Genomic DNA, 23,019 nt, shown 5'->3' on the forward strand with positions numbered 1-23,019 from the left:
GGTGGGGACATAGTTGGGTTTTGACTAACTTCTTAGCTCCAGTACTGGCACTAGACTTTGCCAAATCCCCTGTATTCCCCTACCCTACCTGGGAATTGGGGGTGGGGTATGATATTTATAGGTGCATAATAATTTTACAAGCTAGTAAGGATCATTAAAAAGTACTTAACAATGTGGATCATCATCTGACGTGTAAATTTAATTCTATTTTAGCACTTGCATGTGTACACCTGCAATTAGCAATAAATCACTTCAGGTTATTATCACATTTAATTAACCCTTTGATGTCCAAGTACCTAATATGTTTAGGCATTGATCAAAACTCAACATGTAATTGTAATGAAGTCATCTTTCAATAATACACTCAAATACTACACAGTGGTACACAACAACATTGCTGCTCTGGTATGAACTTAATATACTGTGGTTAAAATATAGGTTATGATATAGGGTTTCCAAATGAGCATGTTAGTGTGGATAAAATGTACATAGCCTTTCATGTTATGTAAGTGTTTCTTCATGTCCATCGTCTATTTTTAAATGCATAACATCCACTTTGAAGCAAATTTTCACTTTGCCATTCATTGATCTTGCACACTTACAAAAACTGCCATAAAATGCGAATGCGATATCCGATTTCCTTGAACATTGGCACACAGAAAGTGAGTATATAGCCACATCTTGGTACCAAGTTTGGCTGGAATACGATAAGCAGTCAAGGAGTCATTAGCAATTATTCACAAAAAATAACACCAATATGTTGTCACGCCTACAGGGTAAACCGCTTATGGAAAGAAGCTGCAAATTGGTACGTGGATAGGTTAACTATTGAACCTCAAACCTTTTGTGGTTTGAAAGAAATCGAGTTAAAGACCGCAAAGATACAATGAAAAAAGTAACAGTGTGTAACAATTATGCGATCGAGATAAGCTAATAAAAAATGAATACTTGCCATGCCTACCAGACAAACCGCTCAGTGGAATGATTTGAAAATCGATGTACAGATGGATTAATCAGCTTAGAAAGGCCCTTCAATAGTTGAGAAGAATCAGAGTTAAAGCAACAGAGTTATAACACGTAATTTAACTCTGTGTAGCAAGTGTGAATTAGGATACTCTAATAGAGCAGCCACCGTGAAGAGATTTCACAAGTTACCCTGTAGATAGATCAGTTAGCAGAATCACGTTGTAGAGAGTTCAGCTACAAGAAAAGCACCCTGTAGACATTTCAACTACAAACAGATCATCCTGTAGAGAGTCAGCTAGAAAACTCACCCTGTAGAGAGATCATCTAGAAGAAGTCACCTTGTAGAAAGTTCAGCTACAAAGAAACCACTCTGTAAAGAGTTCAGATAGAAACAGGTCATCTTGTAAAGAGTTCAGCCACAAACAAGTCACCCTGTAGAGAATTCAGCTAAAAACAAGTTGCCCTGTAGAGAGTTCAGCTACAAAGAAATCACCCTGTGGAGAGTTCAGTTACAAACAAGTTACTCTGTAGAGAGATCAGCCAGAAACCAGTAACCTGTAGAGAGTTCAGCTGCAAAAACAAATCACCCTGTATAGAGATCAGCCAGACAAAGTAACCCTGTAGAGAGATCAGCTAGAAACAAATCACCTGTATAGAGTTCAGCAAGTTACCCTGTAGAGAAATCAGCTAGAAAGAAGTTATCCTTTAGGGAAGAATCGGCATGTAATAAAATTAATATAATTACTGATAAAATCAAAAATAGTTTATATTAAAAATCTGCTTCAAATCCTTTTCTTTTTCCTGTGGTAAAGACAAAAGAAGATAGGTTTAAAAAGCCCCAAAGCTAGTCTATGGCCATATACAAATACAAAAAGAAGTGATATCTAATCCAAAACAGCCAAGCTGTAAAAAAAGAGTGCGGCCACCAAAAAAGCCAGAGTGAAAAAAGATGTGACCAAGAAATGGCTGTGATGGTAGGTTAATGGTTAAAAATTTTAATAATGACAACTCAAGTGAATTTGGCACCAAGACTAAATGGCACCAATTTCACCTGAATTGTCATTATTAAAATTTTTACTATAACCTACCATCACAGCCATTTCTTGGTGCTACCTTGGATTTCACATCTTTTTTCACCATAGCCTTTTTGGGGGCCACACTCTTTTTTTACAGCTTGGCTATTTTGGATTAGATAATAATAATCTAACCCAAAACAGCCAAGCTGTAAAAAAAGTGTGTGGCCCTTTAAAAAGCTACGGTGAAAAAAGATGTGAAATCCAAGGTGGCGGCCAAGAAATGGCTGTGATGGTAGGTTAATGGTAAAAAATTTAATAACGACAATTCAGGTGAATTTTTGTGCCGCTTGGTCTTGGCAAAAAATTCACCTAAATTGCCGTTATTAAAATTTTTACCATTAACCTACCATCACAGCCATTTCTTGGCCGCCACCTTGGATTTCACATCTTTTTTCACCGTAGCCTTTTTGAGGGCCGCACACTTTTTTTTACAGCTTGGCTGTTTTGGGTTAGATTTCACTTCTTTTTGTATTTGTATACCCCAAAGCCAGCCATAGGCCGGCTTTGGGACTTCTTAAACCTGTCTTTTTTTCTTTACCACAGGAAGAAGAAAAGATGAAGCAGATGTACTTAAAATATTTCTGATTTTATCAGTAAATGTACAAATTATATATCTAATACATATATTTATTACAGAACTCTCCATGGTGGTTTCTTTGTAACTCAACACTCTACAAAGTGACTTCTTCTTGCTGCTCTCTCTACAGGGTGAATTGTTTGTAGCTGAACAATCTACAAGGTAACTTCTTCTAGCTGATCTTTCTATAGGGTGATTTGTTTGTAGCTGAACTCTCTACAGGGTGATTTGCTTGTAGCTGAACTCCTTACATTGTGTCTAGTTTCTAGCTGATCTCTCTACAGGGTGATTTGTTTGTAGCTGATCTCTCTACAAGTTGATTTGTGTGTAGCTGATCTCTCTGCAGGTTGATTTGTTTGTAGCCGATCTCTCTACAGGGTAATTTGTTTGTAGCTGAACTGTCTATAAGGTGATTTGTTTGTAGCTGATCTCTCTGCAGGTTGATTTGTTTTAGCTGAACTCTCTACAGGGTGATTGTTTGTAGCTGAACTCCTTGCATTGTGTCTAGTTCTAGCTGATGTCTCTACAGGGTGATTTGCTTGTAGCTGAACTCTCTACAGGCTTATTTGTTTCTAGCTTATCTCTCTACAGGTTGATTTGTGTGTAACTGATCTCTCTACAAGCTGATTTGTTTATGGCTGATCTCTCTGCAGGTTGAATTGTTTCTAGCTGATCTCTCTACAAGTTGATTTGTTTATTGCTGATTGCTCTAAAGGTTGATTTGTTTGTAGCTGAACTCTCTGCAAAGTGTTTTGTTTATTGCTGATTGCTCTAAAGGTTGATTTGTTTGTAGCTGAACTCTCTGCAAAGTGTTTTGTTTGTAGTTGATCTCTCTACAATGTGATTTTTTGTAACTGACCTCTCTACAGGGTGATTTTTTGCAGCTGACCTCTCTTCAGGGTGATTTGTTTCTAGCTGATCGCTCTACAGGTTGATTTGTTTGTAGCTGAACTCTCTACAGGGTGATTTGCTTGTAGCTGAAGTCCTTACACTGTGTCTAGTTTCTAGCTGATCTCTCTACAGGGTAATTTGTTTGTAGCTGATCTCTCTACAAGTTGATTTTTGTGTAGCTGATCTCTCTACAGGGTAATTTGTTTGTAGCTGAACTCTCTATAAGGTGATTTGTTTGTAGCTGATCTCTCTGCAGGTTGATTTGTTTGTAGCCGATCTCTCTACAGGGTAATTTGTTTGTAGCTGAACTCTCTATAAGGTGATTTGTTTGTAGCTGATCTCTCTGCAGGTTGATTTGTTATAGCTGAACTCTCTACAGGGTGATTGCTTGTAGCTGAACTCCTTACATTGTGTCTAGTTTCTAGCTGATGTCTCTACAGGGTGATTTTTTGTAGCTGAACTCTCTACAGAGTTATTTGTTTCTAGCTTATCTCTCAACAGGTTGATTTGTGTGTAACTGATCTCTCTACAAGCTGATTTGTATGTAGCTGATCTCTCTGCAGGTTGATTTGTTTCTAGCTGATCTCTCTACAAGTTGATTTGTTTGTTGTTGAACTCTCTGCAAAGTGTTTTGCTTGTAGCTGATCTCTCTACACGGTAATTTGTTTGTAGCTGAACTCTCTCCACAGTGACTTGTGTGTAGCTGAATTCTCTAGAGAGTGGCTTAATTGTAGCTGAATTCTATACATGGTACATGACTTGTTTATAGCTGAACTCTCTTCAGTGTGACTTGTAATGTTCTGAATCTCTACAGTGATATATTTGTAGCTTAACTCTCCACAGCGTGATTTGCTTCTTGCTGAACTGTGTATAAGATTAACTGTTTGCAGCTGAACTCCCTACAGGATAACTTGTAATGTAATAGAATTCTATAATGGAGTAAATAAATTAGCTGAATGCTCTATTAGGGTGACTGTTCTATTAGAGTATCTCGATCTCGCATTTGCTACACGGAGTTGGCTTTCGAATCATAACTCAGTGGTATGTAATCCAATTCTTCTATACTACTGCAAGGACTTTTAATGAAGATTATTCCAGCTATACACCGATTTTCAGCTCATTTCTCTTAGTGGTTTGCCTAGTAGGCGTGAAAACTAATACTTTTTTATTCCTAAAAATCGATCGCGTAATTGTGACACAGCTTGGGTTTTTTGTCATATCTCCGTGGTCTTTATCTCGATTCCTTTCAAACCACCAAAAGGCACTCCTACGATGGTTACTCCATCTACATAGCAATTTTCAACTCATTCCATGAAGCGGTTTACCCTGTAGGCGTGACAACAAATCGATCTTGTTTTACGAGAATAATCGGTCATAATACCTGAATCATTCATCGGATTTGCACCAAATGTGATGCTAGGATTCGCCTTTGGACTCCCCTTCTGTGTGCCAAATTTCAAGGCGATCGGAGTACACGTTTGCGTTTTATAGCAATTTTTGCAAGTGTGCAAAAAGACGAAGAAGAAGAAAAAAAAAACGAAGAAAATAAAACAAAACTTTGGCCACTCGTATCTCGGAACTGGCTTGAGTGATTTCCTTCAAATTTGGAATGTAGACTCCCCTAGCTGGCGGGCAACTCTGCAGCAAATTTGGTTTCAATCGGATAAGGTATCACCGAGATACAAAAGTGTGAAAATGACGTTTTCTTTCTTCCTGTCAATATACTCACAGTGTGGCGCGCCGGCTTCTTGGGCCGCACGACACACTACCACGTGTCTTGATTCTAATTCAGCACATGTACACCTGCAATTAACAATAAATCACTTCAGATTATTATCACATTTAATTAACCCTTTGATGTCCAAGTACCTAATATGTTTAGGCATTGATCAAACTCAACATGTAATTGTAATGAAGTCATCTTTCAATAATACGCTCAAATACTACACAGTGGTACACAACAACATTGTTGCTCTGGTATGAACTTAATATACTGTGGTTAAAATATAGGTTATGATATAACGTTTCCAAATGAACATGTTAGTGTGGATAAAATGTACATAGCCTTTCATGTTATGTAAGTGTTTCTTCATGTCCATCGTCTATTTTTAAATGCATAACATCCACTTTGAAGCAAATTTTCACTTTGCCATTCATTGATCTTGCACACTTACAAAAACTGCCATAAAATGCGAATGCGATATCCGATTTCCTTGAACATTGGCACACAGAAAGTGAGTATATAGGCACATCTTGGTACCAAGTTTGGCTGGAATACGATAAGCAGTCAAGGAGTCATTAGCAATTATTCACAAAAAATAACACCAATATGTTGTCACGCCTACAAGGTAAATCGTTTATGGGAAGAAGCTGAAAATTGGTACGTGGATAGGTTAACTATTGAACCTCAAACCTTTTGTGGTTTGAAAGAAATCGAGTTAAAGACCGCAAAGATACAATGAAAAAAGTAACAGTGTGTAACAATTATGCGATCGAGATAAGCTAATAAAAAAATGAATACTTGCCATGCCTACCAGACAAACCGCTCAGTGGAATGATTTGAAAATCGATGTACAGATGGATTAATCAGCTTAGAAAGGCCCTTCAATAGTTGAGAAGAATCAGAGTTAAAGCAACAGAGTTATAACACGTAATTTAACTCTGTGTAGCAAGTGTGAATTAGGATACTCTAATAGAGCAGCCACCGTGAAGAGATTTCACAAGTTACCCTGTAGATAGATCAGTTAGCAGAATCACGTTGTAGAGAGTTCAGCTACAAGAAAAGCACCCTGTAGACATTTCAACTACAAACAGATCATCCTGTAGAGAGTCAGCTAGAAAACTCACCCTGTAGAGAGATCATCTAGAAGAAGTCACCTTGTAGAAAGTTCAGCTACAAAGAAACCACTCTGTAAAGAGTTCAGATAGAAACAGGTCATCTTGTAAAGAGTTCAGCCACAAACAAGTCACCCTGTAGAGAGTTCAGCTAAAAACAAGTTGCCCTGTAGAGAGTTCAGCTACAAAGAAATCACCCTGTGGAGAGTTCAGTTACAAACAAGTTACTCTGTAGAGAGATCAGCCAGAAACCAGTAACCTGTAGAGAGTTCAGCTGCAAAAACAAATCACCCTGTATAGAGATCAGCCAGACAAAGTAACCCTGTAGAGAGATCAGCTAGAAACAAATCACCTGTATAGAGTTCAGCAAGTTACCCTGTAGAGAAATCAGCTAGAAAGAAGTTATCCTTTAGGGAAGAATCGGCATGTAATAAAATTAATATAATTACTGATAAAATCAAAAATAGTTTATATTAAAAATCTGCTTCAAATCCTTTTCTTTTTCCTGTGGTAAAGACAAAAGAAGATAGGTTTAAAAAGCCCCAAAGCTAGTCTATGGCCATATACAAATACAAAAAGAAGTGATATCTAATCCTAAACAGCCAAGCTGTAAAGAAAGAGTGCGGCCACCAAAAAAGCCGGAGTGAAAAAAAGATGTGACCAAGAAATGGCTGTGATGGTAGGTTAATGGTTAAAAAATTTAATAATGACAACTCAAGTGAATTTGGCACCAAGACTAAGTGGCACCAATTTCACCTGAATTGTCATTATTAAAATTTTTACTATAACCTACCATCACAGCCATTTCTTGGTGCCACCTTGGATTTCACATCTTTTTTCACCATAGCCTTTTGGGGGGCCACACTCTTTTTTTTACAGCTTGGCTATTTTGGATCAGATAATAATAATAAAAAGAACATGAACAAAATGCTCAAAATAGCAGATTTCAGTTCTTTAAAAAACTACTTTTATCAGACTTCACACTTGCTAGTAGACGTAAACTTTTCTAAATTAATTTATATGGTTTCTTTTGAAGTTAGAAGATGTTTTTAGGTGATGTATAGGTAAGTGTTCTATTAGGATTTTTGAGAAAAGGTGATCTGTATTATGAACCACTACCATGGAACATGATACTCACAGATATGTGTACATGTGTTTGGTGTTGATGAGATGACCTGATAGTGATGATAATATCATATGTTATTTCTTATAGGATGGAGACGCACCCATCCATTTGGCTTTAAGATATGAGCATGTTGAAGTGGTTGAGAAATTAATAAGTTTGGAACCTGATGTTAATATTGTTAATAAAGTAAGTGTTAATTACTAGTGTGACAGAGTGTTTGATAAGTATACACATGATGAAGTAACTATTTTAATTGTTGGTGTAAAATAGTTCTTTTAAAACTACTTTTATCAGACTTCATATTTGCTAGTAGACGTAAACTTTTTCTAAATTAATTTATATGGTTTCTTTTGAAGTTAGAAGATGTTTTTAGGTGGTGTATAGGTAAGTGTTCTATTAGGATTTTTGAGGAAAGGTGATCTCTATTATGAACCACTACCATGGAACATGATACTCACAGATATGTGTACATGTGTTTGGTGTTGATGAGATGACCTGATAGTGATGATAATATCATATGTTATTTCTTACAGTATGGAGACACACCCATCCATTTGGCTTCAAGATGGGGTCGTGTTCAAGTGGTTGAGAAATTAATAAGTTTGGAACCTGATGTTAATATTGTTAATAAAGTAAGTGTTAATTACTAGTGTGACAGAGTGTTTGATAAGTATACACATGATGAAGTAACTATTTTAATTGTTGGTGTAAAATAGTTCTTTTAAAACTACTTTTATCAGACTTCATATTTGCTAGTAGACGTAAACTTTTTCTAAATTAATTTATATGGTTTCTTTTGAAGTTAGAAAATGTTTTTAGGTGGTATATAGGTAAGTGTTCTATTAGGATTTTTGAGAAAAGGTGATCTCTATTATGAACCACTACCATGGAACATGATACTCACAGATATGTGTACATGTGTTTGGTGTTGATGAGATGACCTGATAGTGATGATAATATCATATGTTATTTCTTACAGGATGGAGACACACCCATCCATTTGGCTTTAAGACGTGGTCATGTTGAAGTGGTTGAGAAATTAATAAGTTTGGGAGCTGATGTTAATGCTGTTGATAAAGTAAGTGTTAACTACTAGTGTGACTAAGTGTTTGATATGTATACACATGATGAAGTGACTATTTAACACTTAAAGGTGCATAAGCCACTATAGTGGCAATATAAGAAATGCATGGAAATAGCATGATGCTTAACCAACAACTGTTTTCAGAACAGAAATGTTATACACTTTCAGATGTCAATATTAAGAAGTTAGTACTGTTACTCCACGTTTTTCATAGTCTTCTTCGTCTGTTTCAGTTGAAAATCTGTCCACAATCGGCCAGAATCACTATCATCTTACTCGAATGCTTTGCTCATGAAGATGACAACAAGGTGAATAATCTTGAGAGACTTACTGAAAGCAATTCTGCTTGAGCAGTGCCACAGTGGACAATATCAACTTGTAGATTGATAAAACACTTTTCACATGATTAGAGTCCACAGAGTGTACAAACACCAGCTCCCATTAATAAATGGTACACTAATACAATGTAGATACAGTAAAAGTTTCTTATTCAAGGAAACCTCAACAGCAACATTAATTGGGTATCATTAGAATGAGGAGCTTAGCTTATAAGTGCCGAAGGTGCTTATAAGCTCCTGCTAGAGTACTGAACCCTGAATGGTGTAACTGATAACCATACCATTCCTCTAATCACTGTATGGTGAGAAATTTTTGAAGGGTTAAATTTTCAGCTTGATTGTAAATTCAAATTTTTTTTTGAAATGGATCCTCTCTACTGCACTGCCCTTAGATAATTGACTAGAAGGATTCGAGAACTCTGTGCACTAGGAAGCTAACAATGGTTGCATTAAGTAGAATATCCTGCTTTGATTGTTAAATATTGATTAATGCCCATCTGGCTTTCATAGAATCCCGTCTAGTTACCCCTTCCTCCTTCATACATGTAGCAGGCTAAGATAACTATTTACTCATAAGGCTTCAAGACTTGTGTCACTTGCAGTCATGAAATTGACTCATGTTTGCCTAGCTATACTGAGGTCTATAACTAGTTAATTTGATATAGTAGACAACAAACACTTGAACTTTGTTTATGCATCACTTCTATCATGTAACATTGGTTCTTGTAGCTAGCTAGCTATCTATGAATAATTATTTTCCAAAACGCATTGTTATTTTCGAAAATTAAACCTTTCAAAAATTTCCTGGTATACAGTACTTCACACACATACCCACACAACACATGTTGTTACCTCATCAATTTGTTGACTATATAAGTTAGACAGTACAATATGTCGTACTGATCCTTCATCCACCAGTTCCTCCAGAGCTGCGCATGTCTCAGTATAATGGACATATGAGTATGCCACACTACCATCAGGGAGTAATGGTACCTTCTCATCTGACCTCGTTTATGATACCGGTCAGTGAATCAAGTACAAATCAAGGGAATCGTGATCAAACTCTTTTAGAGTGAAAACACGCAGGACACACGTCCTCCTGAGCGTGATAAGTATTTCATAATTTTGAGGTGATAAATAGATTCTGTCTCGTACCTCAAACCTTAAAGATATCTTCTTCTCTACAATATTGTGCAAATTTATAACCCTGTGTTTATAACCATCACAACATGGTGAAGGAGCATCAGAATTTATAAAACTTTGGATACCATTTTATCCTTTGTGGTGTTAGCACTCTGAAACTCTTAATTGCAAGCCCGTGTGACCTTCCATTTATGAGTTATCAACTGATCAATATCAACAGCCACCATAGAGGCTGGTACCGATGCAGTGTATGCATTTTGTAAAGTTTAATGTGGATTTAAGGGTCAACTGTTGGTATGTACAGTATTAAATGACCCCTGAATGGAAATGTTGTACATTGTGATCACTGTCGTAACCAATGCAAACATGTACTTTATGGTACAATTGTCATGTTATCTAAGAAAATTTGTAGTAGAGATTGGTTCACTTGTGTTATTACTGCTTAATTATAACACAACATGTAATTGTAGTGAAGTCATCTTTCAATAATACACCTCTTAGTGTAATTTTAAACTTATCAAGTTTTGTTTCATTATGTACACATGTAATAGTTGCAACACACCCATGAGGATTGTATCTGATTTGTAAACATGACACCCGAGAGCTGCAAGCCCGAAGGTAAAGTTGTTTACACTACAAACTGAATGGGTGTGTTCTAACTGATTTGTGGTATAGGGCGTGCACAGATCAAAGGTGCCCATTTGTAACACGGGAGGAACAAGAATGCAAGGCTAATATTGACTACTGCTGAGTGTTGTGTACAAGGAACGGTTTTACTTACTAATTACTCTCTTGATGGTTATTTAATTCATTGTTAGCTAGTTTATTCATTGGTAGCGCATTTGTTATGCACGAGTGGGAGGATCCATCATCGATGCCAATCACTCCAGCCATTGTACTGCTTCGCATCATTTAGATGGGTGTAGCTAAAGTGTCTGATTTTATTGTTGAGTGGTGCAATTGAAACATGCGTAAATTTGTTATGTAGTACACATATTTTTACCAAGTTTATTTCAATATGTTTTAATAGCAATATAAAATTTTGAAAAAATGGCAGATTCTTGCTCATCATGTCACATTTTATGTGTCAAATGCACCCATATGGGTGATTTTCTCACATAATACCATGCTTTGGTCAACAATAGGCATTTGGTTATATTTTACCTTTGATCACAATAAGTTAAGTATGCAGTGGTAGCAACAGCATTGCTGTTTTGGTATGAACTTAATATACTGTGGTTAAAATATAGGTTATGATATAGGGTTTCCTAATGAACATGTTAACTTTAATAGATTGGATACTTATAACACATATTAACAGATTGTTTCCCTTGCAGAGACTAACTCAGATCAGTGGCAAAGTAAACTGACAAGAAGCAAATTTTCTTGTTTTCAATATGCATTTAAAATACCGTATAACAGGTTTTTACTGCAAAGACTTTATTTTTGCAAACAGTGGCTAGCCACGGTAATTAAGTTCACGCTTATTGTATCTCGGTGATTTTGTGTCTTCTTTCTCTATAACTCTGCATATTATTATTCCATCATGATACAAAAACAAACTGAAAGGGTGCGCAGTAGGAACGTCACTACTATTGGGTCATCACTCAGTGCACATCCCTAAAATGCAAGTAAGTTCCTTGCCAATAGGCCTGCTCCGATTATGCCAGCATAATTTGGGGCATAGTAGGTAGCCAAAAGTATTGAGCATAATGCCAGGCTAAATTTTTGTGTGTTGGTTATCAGAGAAGTTAAAACTCTGCCTATTTTGCATAATGCACAATGGAATATTGTGCAAACATGGCAAAAATCAGATTTACACCTACGTTGTGAAGAAAAGATTAGTTAAAGATCGATATACTCTAATAGAACAGTCACCGCATATTGAAATAACCTAATAGAACATTCGCAGATGCATTAGTTATTCTAATAGAGCAGTCAAGGTACAATATGATATGAGCATATTTGGAGCATAATGGGACACAACTGGGCATAATTGGAGCATAATAGGGAAAATTTTGGAGCATTGCTCGAAAGTATAATAGGTTCAGGCATACTTACCAATGGCAGGAGTCCAATGTCTTTATAAATGTGGTAGCCATGTATACAACTGCTTAACAACGCTTCCCTATTCTCTTCCACTGTGTTCCTACTGATTGAAATTTAAAAAATCAGGCTATTTTTATGAAAATTTGTGTCCTTCTCTTAATATTCGTGATATTAATTATAGATGCAACTATATGGTAGGAGTAGGTCATGGACATAAAGAAAGACATAGGAAGGAAACTAATGTAGTTTTTACCTCCATGGAGTGAACAGATTTTCAGTGAAAAAATGATAGGAAGAATATTATGAACAAAATGGCACATTTCAGTGATTTAAAGCACTTTTATTGGTTTCTTTTGACGTCATATTTTCCAGTGGACCTATACTTCTTCCAAACAGCTTTTTTTTGTAGTTGGGACAATTTTCTGAGATAATGTTTTAGTGAGTGTTCTATTAGGATTTCACCGAATGCATCGGTGATCTCTATTATGAAACACTACCATGGTTCATGATACGTATCTCACATGTCCTCATCCTTTTCACTAAAGGTATAGTTGACATCACCTGGTACAAGCAGTGAAGACTAGTGTACAGATGATGACACAACTACCTAAAACCATGTCAGCCTGAGTGCTAACATCATTCTATAACAATGGCTCAGGATAAATGTCAACAAATGTTGTCTTACTCCTGTGAGTATAAAAGTCCAGCAATAGGCTAATGTTATTGTAGCATAATTGCTCACCAATAAATTACTAGAAAGTAAGTGTCTTGTATTTGCAGCGAAAGCAGAAATATCGTGGTACACAAACCGTGGTCATGGTTAGAAGCTGAAGTGTATACTTCACATGTACATAATATCACATAAATGCAAGGCCTAGCTGCTTGCATTGCAGACAGGCAATGCTGTAACTCAGTAGTCTCGAGTCTGGTTACATACTGTTGGTGTAACAGTTCAAAGATTATCATGGAATGTTGGTTTAATGTACCAGAGCAGCTGCTGCCAGAGGAAATTGCCATAATAGAAGCATCCATTACTAAATCACAGGTGTTTTATTTTTTGCTTAAAAGAGGAGTCTGGAGAATAATCTTGTAGAAAAACATTAATATGTGTTCAACTTTGACTGTGTTACAATCAAGCATAAGTTTTGCTCTGGTTGTAAAAATATAGTTAAATTCACAAATGTGTTTTGTAATTGTTTGTACTACACAAATACAACTTGTAGCCCATCATCATTTGACATGTAACTTCACTCATCTGGCTCAGAATACATAACTTGCATACACTGATCAGTAAAACTCAATGATGTTGGACTACTGTATAGTCATTTAGCTGTACCATCCTTCCAGCACTTTGCATGATACTGGATGCTTATGTTGCTGTGTTAAATAAAATGAGATATTCTTCTCTTGAAATTGGTAGAATGTAGCTAATCCAGAATAAATAGCCTGATGGCACATCATACCTGTTCAGAGAATGCCAAACAGATATTCCAATATTAGTTATCTAAAATCAGGTTGAAATAATAGCAATAGCTGTCTAACATTGAAATGAGTCTTGAAAGTCACCAAACACAGACCCAAAGCTCTCTGAAGTTACAGCTCTGAGTAGTGGAGCCTGAAATTATGGCCGGACATCTGCCATTTTCTGACCATTTCTGGCTAATGTCTGAACACTTTTAGAAAGTTTTTGTACAGTACTATTGAGTATGGCCGACCACAAAACAAGATTTGTCAGATCATATCCAGAACATAATTTCAGGTCCTGGAGTAGCACTGGAAACTATTCTAAGATGTCAGATCCACAAAGCTCACTTTCACATTTTCTACATAATTTCAGGTCCTGGAGTAGCACTGGAAACTATTCTAAGATGTCAGATCCACAAAGCTCACTTTCACATTTTTTACTTCCTCATTGCGTGTATACATTCAACAGCACAACAACTGGAAGGCATTCTGAACACACATTCATTCATGTCAAGCTTCACATTTTTGCCCTACAAAAAAATGGTGGACATTTAATTCACATAGGTTACTTAAGGTGACCCCGCCTTCCCAGTAAACCCACTGTACAAACAAAGGGAAGCTATCATGCGCTATCACTTGGAATCTCCTTTTGCTTTGTCAATGATAAGTACTCATCCTTGAAACTTTACTTTTGGCTCATTCGAATAATTTTCTGTATCAACTATCTCTTCTGAAGTTAGTTCAGCTTCCATATTGCATCATCTCATTAACTCGCTTACTATTAATAATGAATAGAATGTCCATGCCTTTACTCTAACTAGCTTTCTCCAGCTTTAATACCTTTCAGGTTGCAATCTTCAACACTCTTCTTTTGCTACTGCTGAAACAGCTGTAAATGCTAATAAAGTTTCCACACTTACTTGTGAGCTCTTTGTAATGTTTTTCTCTTTGATCTTTTGTAGGTGACAATACCATTCCCAAGAGGTGGCCAATGATCCTGGCTATCAGAGAGAAATGCAGGTCCTTCCCACTATCCCTTCAGTTGAGCCATCTCTGTTAACGTAGCACCTCGTGTCCAATAATCAGCTGGGTGTTCCTTTGTTGTCACATATCTCCATTTTTCAGTATTTGTAGTTGCCTGTATTTTTCCAATTCTATTTGCTACAAATGATTTGAAGTGCCTACTGTGTCCCTTCACCCACCATAAAACACTTGTACTATCTGTCCAAAACGTGATAAATTCTTTTCTGATGTTCAGCACATATCTACTGCAGACAAAACTATTCTTTTACCCAAAACTGCCCCCATCTACTCTAAACGTGGAATGCTAGTGGACTGCAGAGGAGCTACTTTGGTCTTTGATGTTGCAAAAGATAATGATACCCTTTCAATTTTGTATCCCACTGTCAAGTATATGACAGCCCCATAAGGCATCTCAGATGCATCCACAAACACACGAACAGAAATTAATTTCACCTCTTCTCTAAGTTGAAGACACCTGGGAACCAGAGGAGGTTGGACACGATATAAGCGCTACTAAAAACTATTACCATTAATTGCATATTTCCAATACCAAGATGAAGATTAAGTGATAAAGAAGGTATTAGCAACAGACACACCTGGTTTTTTGTGATGTACAACATAATTCTTATTGAAACACTAGTGCTCAAGTTTCCCGTTCTCTAATCAATTCTCCATGAGACCAGGCTGGCGGTGTCTGCTTCTTTATTTTCAGTTTACTTGGAGGCAATTTCAGCATCCATATTACTTTCTTCAATGTTTATTCGGCTCAACTACAAACATGTAAAGTGTCCTTATAGTTCTACCCATCGATCTATCCGTAGATAACTGAAGAAACTTGCAACACACGTGATCTCTCAAGATTTCAACAGTGATTTACAGACTTGGAGTAGTGGGGGTTGAATGGGGTAGATTGCCCTAAAATCCTTAACTTGAGGTGCACTTTTGAATGGTACTTGTTATAACTTTGCTGAAGGTTTGTTTATACTTTCAATACAAATATATGTGCTCACATGTGCCGTGTCCAGCCTCCTCTGCCTGGGAACCTTAAATTCTAGCAACCTTTTCATTCAGCAAACCATGAAAGTTGACACCTCTTCTGGTAAAGAATCATCTCAATCAACACCACAAACCAAAGTTTCTTGCATCAGTATTTTTAGCCTTGACAACAAATGGAGAAAGGGTGAAATAATGTTGCAATTCCTTTCAAAAACATTTTCTGTGTTGGTATAAACTCTTCAACAATATACTGTGACTTGAAAGTAAACACATCTGTAGTAGCATCCCATAATACCCCTAGTGTTTTTACCCTTGATGATCCACATTCCCCATTCCCTAAATTCATCTGAGAAGCTGTATTCTGTGGTGGAATAGTTCTAACATCTTTGTCAAATTTGAAAGCCATTTATGAGTTTTCATTCCTACTTTTCCCCACAGGTCAAAAAGTTCTTTATAAAGCTCTCCTGCTTCATCATCTGAAGCCATGCTATTGTCCATGCAGGTGAATTTTAAAATGATTTTAGCTATGCTAGGATGACTCTGTTCATATAAACCCTGGAATGATATTGGGACACAAACTGAGCCAAAATTCATATTCAACAGGCTCTTGTTCACAATTCATATGTCTACATCAAAATGTATAGTGAGACCTGTCCTTAATTTGGATGTGTCTCAATTATCAGATACATTTCTGCAATATCACAGGCTAATGCTATTGGATATTGTCTGAAACAAAATAATTAAAACATTTAAAAATCATGTAACTTGGGCCCTTGATGGATAACGTCATTCAAGCAACCCCATCACATTGGGCAGTTCCATTAAACACAATTCGTACCTTTGTAGATGTCCTATCTTGTATTATAACTGGAAAATGAGGCAGGTACCACTTAATATCACACTCACTTAAAGGTTGTACTCTAGTGACATATCTTTTCTCAAGGTGAGTCACAATGATCAAATTATATTCTTCTGCCATATCAGAACATTTAGCCAACCTTTTCTCTAGATTACACATCCTCTTCCTAGCAATCTCATAATTATCAGGTATTACTAAGCTCACAACATCATCTTTCCAGGGTATAGTAACTTCATAATGATCCTGTTTATATAGATCTTTCTGCTACACTAAGAACACTCTTATTGTCAGGTCTCAAAATTGACACTGCTTCCTTCATGCCACTGGTATCGATTTCCCAGAATTTTTGAAGCAATACATTGACCTTTTCTATGTCTCCAACACTTGTAGAAAGGTAAGTGGGAGCAAAATTCATACTGATATTAGCATGTATATCATTCCCTACAACACCAATACATGTCAATCCTAATGATGTCAACTGTGCTATTGGTTGTCCAAGTGCACTGCGAATGTCTCTTACAGAATAGTGTAAATATACACAATCCATTCCTATCAAAACATCAACACTTAAATGTGACTATAATTTGGGAAACCCCAAGTGTTGTAAGTGGGGCCAATCTCTGGCACATGTATTCCAATCCATGGTCTTCATATCACCTGTGACCCTCTCTACAGTAAAGGCTATAAAAGTTAACCTAGTCTTGCCATCTAAGCTCTCAGTGCCACACACTACTGGTGTAGTTTCAATTTGGCCATTGAGAACACTAACATTCACCCTTTTGAGATGTTCCTGAAGGCCAAGTTCTGCTGCCACATCAGAATTGATATATTTTGTACTAGTAATACATTAACCTTTCTACCACCATTCTTCAGATGCACAGGAATTGTTCTGAGAGCAATCATACCTGACTTATCTTGTGAAGTCAACGTCACTATAGTAGAGGTGTACCGATATACCGATACATGTCGTATCAGTGGCCGATATAGAAATTTCTACTATATCAGTGGGAGCCAATATTGCTGTTAAAAGCCGATACAATACACCGATATACGTACAACTGAACTATCTTGAGGACACTGTGCCACATTTTAAACCCTAATGTTTAGCGTGTTTGGTGTGTACAATATTAAATGTCTCTGATTGGAAATGTTGTATATTGTCATCACCGTAGTAACCAATACAAACATGTGCTTTATGGTTTATAATAAACAAAGTTTATGACGACTAAATATTAGTACAGGTGAGACTTCTGAGTTATGGAATACTAATCATAACATTGACTAGTTTTATAGATTAATCTTGGCATAACTTTACACCTTTCAAGTTTTATTTCATTATGTGTACACAATTTTATAGATGTACTCACAGATATGTGTACATGTGTTTGGTGTTGATGAGATGACCTGATAGTGATGATAATATCATATGTTATTTCTTAAAGGATGGAGACACACCCATCCATTTGGCTTTAACTTATGGTCATGATCAAATGGTTGAGAAATTAATAAGTTTGGGAGCTGATGTTAATGTTGTTAATAAAGTAAGTGTTAACTACTAGTGTGACTAAGTGTTTGATATGTATACACATTGTGAAGTGACTATTTTAACTGTTGGTGTAAAATAGTTCTTTAAAAAACTACTTTTATCAGACTTCATATTTGCTAGTAGACGTAAACTTTTTCTAAATTAATTTATATGGTTTCTTTTGAAGAGATGTTTTTAGGTAAGTGTTCTATTAGGATTTTGGAAAAACATAGCAATCTCTATTATTAACCACTACCATGGAACATGATACTCACAGATATGTGTACATGTGTTTGGTGTTGATGAGATGACCTGATAGTGATGATAATATCATATGTTATTTCTTACAGGATGGAGACACACCCATCCATTTGGCTTCAAGATGGGGTCGTATTCAAGTGGTTGAGAAATTAATAAGTTTGGGAGCTGATGTTAATGTTGTTAATAAAGTAAGTGTTAACTACTAGTGTGACTAAGTGTTTGATATGTATACACATGATGAAGTGACTATTTTAACTGTTGGTGTAAAATATTTCTTTAAAAAACTACTTTTATCAGACTTCATATTTGCTAGTAGACGTAAACTTTTTCTAAATTAATTTATATGGTTTCTTTTGAAGAGATGTTTTTAGGTAAGTGTTCTATTAGGATTTTGGAAAAACATAGCAATCTCTATTATTAACCACTACCATGGAACATGATACTCACAGATATGTGTACATGTGTTTGGTGTTGATGAGATGACCTGATAGTGATGATAATATCATATGTTATTTCTTACAGGATGGAGACACACCCATCCATTTGGCTTCAAGATGTGGTCATGTTCAAGTGGTTGAGAAATTAATAATAAGTTTGGGAGCTGATGTTAATGTTGTTAATATAGTAAGTGTTAACTACTAGTGTGACTAAGTGTTTGATATATACTAGTTATACGGGTACAATGCGGAGTCTATGAAATTTATAAACCTGAAGGCCCGGGCTGTAGTGCACGAGCGAAGCGAGGGCGCTACTAAAGGCCTGAGGGTTTATAAATTTCAGAGACTCCACATTGTACCCGTATAACTGCTTTAGACTCTATTTCACATTACACTCAGATTACTTACCTCATCCACGGCTGTTTCTGCTGTAGGCTCGGCAAAAGCAGCTGGTTTTCTTGTGATAATACTAGCGCCGTGGCAACTAAGCGTCCTCACGTGACAAAATAATAGCGCTCGTTAAATCACTGCACGTGAACAATGCATAGCGATTGGATAAACCAAGATTTTGAGCATATGTTATATTGTGCCTGAAGGCGTGAAGTATATTAGAATACAAAGTGGAGTATATGAGATTTATTACCCACCCAAAACAGCCTAAATAGAGTCTAAGTATACATAATTGTAGTGAAGTTCAACAATATTTGAGAAGACATTATACGTAGCTCTCTACTATACCCATACCTTAATCAAAGAAACATGATAATTTAACAATACAGCTATAACACAAGGTTATGTTCATATGCAGTACACTTTCATTTTCTCTCATTTTTTTCAGCTGCAGGCCATTTGTTATGTGCAATTGTTAATTTAGAGTTAGAACTTCACCTGTGCAAGCATATGAAATGCCAAGTGCTATGTCAGAAGTTAAGAAATAATGAGTTGATGGGCAGTTGAAACTTCTGAGTTTGAGGAAACCATATTAAAGACACAACATAAGAATCCATAGTAGTTTTGAAGACACATGGTAACCAACACCTGCAGCTATACTAGTGAACATTTAATCTCTACTTCAGTCATGGCCATAGTATTGACAGGATGTTATATGACTGAAGTTTAAATGTGCACTAGTATAGTTACAGGTGTGACCTCCCTTGTTTCATTGCTTTTATTTCTATAATCCCTACTTTCTAATTTTTCCTCATTTGCTTAGATTTGTTTTGCAAAGGCCAAGGATTCCTTCTTTAACAGAAATTATTTATGGACAATATAACTCTACAACTTTTTTGTCATCATTATCACCACTATTCTGTAACAGTATAGAAGTCTGTGCTACAACAAACTATTTGTTGTCTTGTTTGTATTAGTCTTCTTTTACTGTTGTGAGTTGTTGATGATGGTGTGTAAACACTATACTAGCCTTTAGCTTGTCCTTTAACTTTTGCTTGAAAAGTAGTGGCTTGCTATAGCTTGCAGTGAAGTATTAAAGTGTAGCTCTATGTATAATGTAATGATCTGAAATTCAGTCACATTATACCCTACCTAACACATCACTATGGACCTGTGTGTAAGTAATTTTAGGTTAAACACATGACTTATTGTTAGTCAAATTTGGAAAGTTGGAAAGTCTATAAGACTCCTTTTCATAGATCTAGTCATATATACTAAAGTGGTCATCAACTGTTTTGTGTATTACAGTGTAGGCAAAGGTGGCCACGGGTGTTTAAACGTATCGATAATGATGATGTTAATGATGATGATGAGGATGATTTTGGTGAGAAATTACATAACACTCTCACATGTATTACATAACACACTCACATGTATTGTGGATTTTGTATCTATACTTTGCATTGTGCAATTTTTCGTATTGTTACCGCTAGGATACTATCATTAGATGCAGTAGTATTTACTGTAATAATAGGGATCCCATGCATGTACCAGCACTGAAACTGGGTTGGGTCAACCAGCTCACCTTTGTCTGGGTCATCTGGGTCTGACCCACCTTATAGAGCAATAACTTTTATGTCACAAAATTATGTTAAAATGCATAACCGCAACTTTTGTGGGGCAAGAAGTGGGGCAAATTCAATGGCGGGGCTCCTTCAAGAGGCTACAACTTGGTTTCTGGTGATTCATTCGGCATGAAACTTACTCTGGACATAGAAGAAAAGTTGGGAAAAACGAAGAAAAATGTCACTTCGGATAAGGTTGGTTTTACCGAGGTTAAAAGGATAAAACAACTGTTTTGGGATCAACTTGAGAAAGCCATTGTCACTAAACAACACTTCAGTAAGAAAGAATGAACAGTAATGAACCATTGTATGTCAATTTGTTGATATAAATGTTGTGGGACTCTTCTATCGTACTTTTCAAAGTGTCAAAATTCTTGTGCCACGCATTTTTTACCAATTAGCTGTAATTCACCCAGCATGGATCAAACTAACCTGCACTACTTATATATCTGTTATACTACTCTCTTCCATGCTCCTGACAATGTGGTCTCATTTTAAAAGACAGTCTCAACAAACCTGAGGTGAAGTAAACTCTTGTCTCCAATGGCATGCATACATTTTTTGCCCCACGAAAGTGATTATGTAACGACTGTGACGCCAGGTGTTACCGCTCTACAGAACAAGTTTAAGGGGGAAAAGAAATTTTATATTTGAGTAGCGATCCTTTTCTCCTTTCTCCAAATTTTCAAACACACCTTAAGTAGTTAAAGTCTAAGTAGCTAAAGTCTTTGAGCAGGCTGTAGGACCAGGTGTCCTCCAGGTGTCCTACAGACCTTCAGCACTTGTGCTGTAAAGCATTAATAAATAAACTAGAGTCCATTTGGTTCTACTTGGGGTACTTAGAGATAATGAGTTACTCTCTAGAATTCCTATGGATATAATTACATGAAAATAACAAGGAGAAAACATCCTGACCACCTGGTAGACTCCTGTAAGCGTTCGAGCGTAAATCGGATGGCTGCAGGTTCGAGGCTACCTAGGTCCAGTCATGGATTTTTTCTCCTTTCTCCAACTTTTTCAAACACACCTTAAGTAGTTAAAGTGTAAGTAGTTAAAGTGTAAGTAGCTAAAGTCTATGCGCAGGCTGTAGGACCAGGTGTCCTACAGACCTTCAGCACTTGTGCTGTAAAGCATTAATAAAAAAAAATTAATAAATAAAAAATGCCAAAGCGATGTTGAACAGTGAAGAAATCTTAAGTTATGCTTGGCTGGATGTATTAGTCAGTCAGCAAAAAGTTAATTAAACACTCTATATTTATTAATTCCACAGAAACTTGTTGGTAGGGTTTGAGATCACTCTGCAGGCATTTTTTGGGCCTTGACTATACTAAACCAATATCGCCAAGCTGTCGTGAAGGGAAAATGAGGGTGGTTTTAGGGAATATATTTTTTGATAAGAAAAGCCGACACCTTCATAATCCCTACTAATATCCAGGTCTGATGCAGATTGGACAACATGTGAAATGGTTTGGCGATATGGAAGTGTATTAACACATCATACGTAGTCTAGTCCCAGTTTTTTTCATGAGCCATGCACTTAATTGAGATTTATGTGTTACTGTCTGTAGGCATATGTGGAGCCACGCCCATTAATCAATAGTCTGTAGGTGTGTATAAATTCATGTCCAGTGCTGTCAGCAGGCAAACATGGAGCCACATCCACTAATTTATTATTATTTGGTATACAGATCAATGTGATGTATACATAAACATACAGTTATAATATGAGTCATTGACCAATCTTGCAGCAAGCCATCTTTTGTAAGTCACATCCACTTATAGGAAATGTGTAAATTGTCTGTAGGCATGGAACCATGCTAATTGCCAAGTGCCTTAGCGTGAGGCAAGGAAATTGGTTCTATTTCACTCCACATAACTAACGGTATGGTAGTACTACTGTGTAAGCAGGGATCCCCCAAAAGTGATGCCTGACACCTAAAATGCCACCTTTAAAAACAATGATGAAAACCACTTTTATGGAATAATATTAGTCCATCTGACATCAAATACAGCATTAAAAACAAGAAAACACATACAGGCAGCCGGATACAGAATTTTTAAAATCATTAAAACTCAATTTTCATCTACATGTACCTACCAGCTTGCCTGCCCGCCCGCCTGCCTGCCTGCCTGCCTACTAGAGGCCAAACAAAGCAGCACACAGCCACTATTTTACGTCACGCCTTTGAAAACCATCCCAGAGACACACAATGAAAATTACTTTTATGGAATAATATTTGTCCATCTAACATCAAATACAGCATTAAAAACAAGAAAAACATTTACAGGCAGCAGATATAGAATTTTTTTATTCACCAAAACTCAAGTTTTCATCTACACGTACCCGCCAGCCT

At 36.5% G+C, this 23,019-nt stretch overlaps 1 protein-coding gene across 1 annotated transcript in view; it reads left to right on the forward strand.

The window, feature by feature from the left end:
- LOC136245266 (uncharacterized) overlaps positions 1 to 23,019 on the forward strand; it is a 248,123-nt gene that overhangs the window by 221,711 nt on the left and 3,393 nt on the right. The window contains exons 20-24 of the mRNA XM_066036756.1: positions 8,451 to 8,549; positions 17,870 to 17,968; positions 18,303 to 18,401; positions 18,736 to 18,837; positions 20,349 to 20,423. Of these exons, the coding sequence (XP_065892828.1) occupies positions 8,451 to 8,549; positions 17,870 to 17,968; positions 18,303 to 18,401; positions 18,736 to 18,837; positions 20,349 to 20,423 (474 nt within the window). The remainder of the gene's footprint in view (positions 1 to 8,450; positions 8,550 to 17,869; positions 17,969 to 18,302; positions 18,402 to 18,735; positions 18,838 to 20,348; positions 20,424 to 23,019) is intronic.

The sequence above is a fragment of the Dysidea avara genome, chromosome 15, assembly GCF_963678975.1.
Source record: "Dysidea avara chromosome 15, odDysAvar1.4, whole genome shotgun sequence".
NCBI classification, from domain to species: domain Eukaryota; kingdom Metazoa; phylum Porifera; class Demospongiae; order Dictyoceratida; family Dysideidae; genus Dysidea; species Dysidea avara.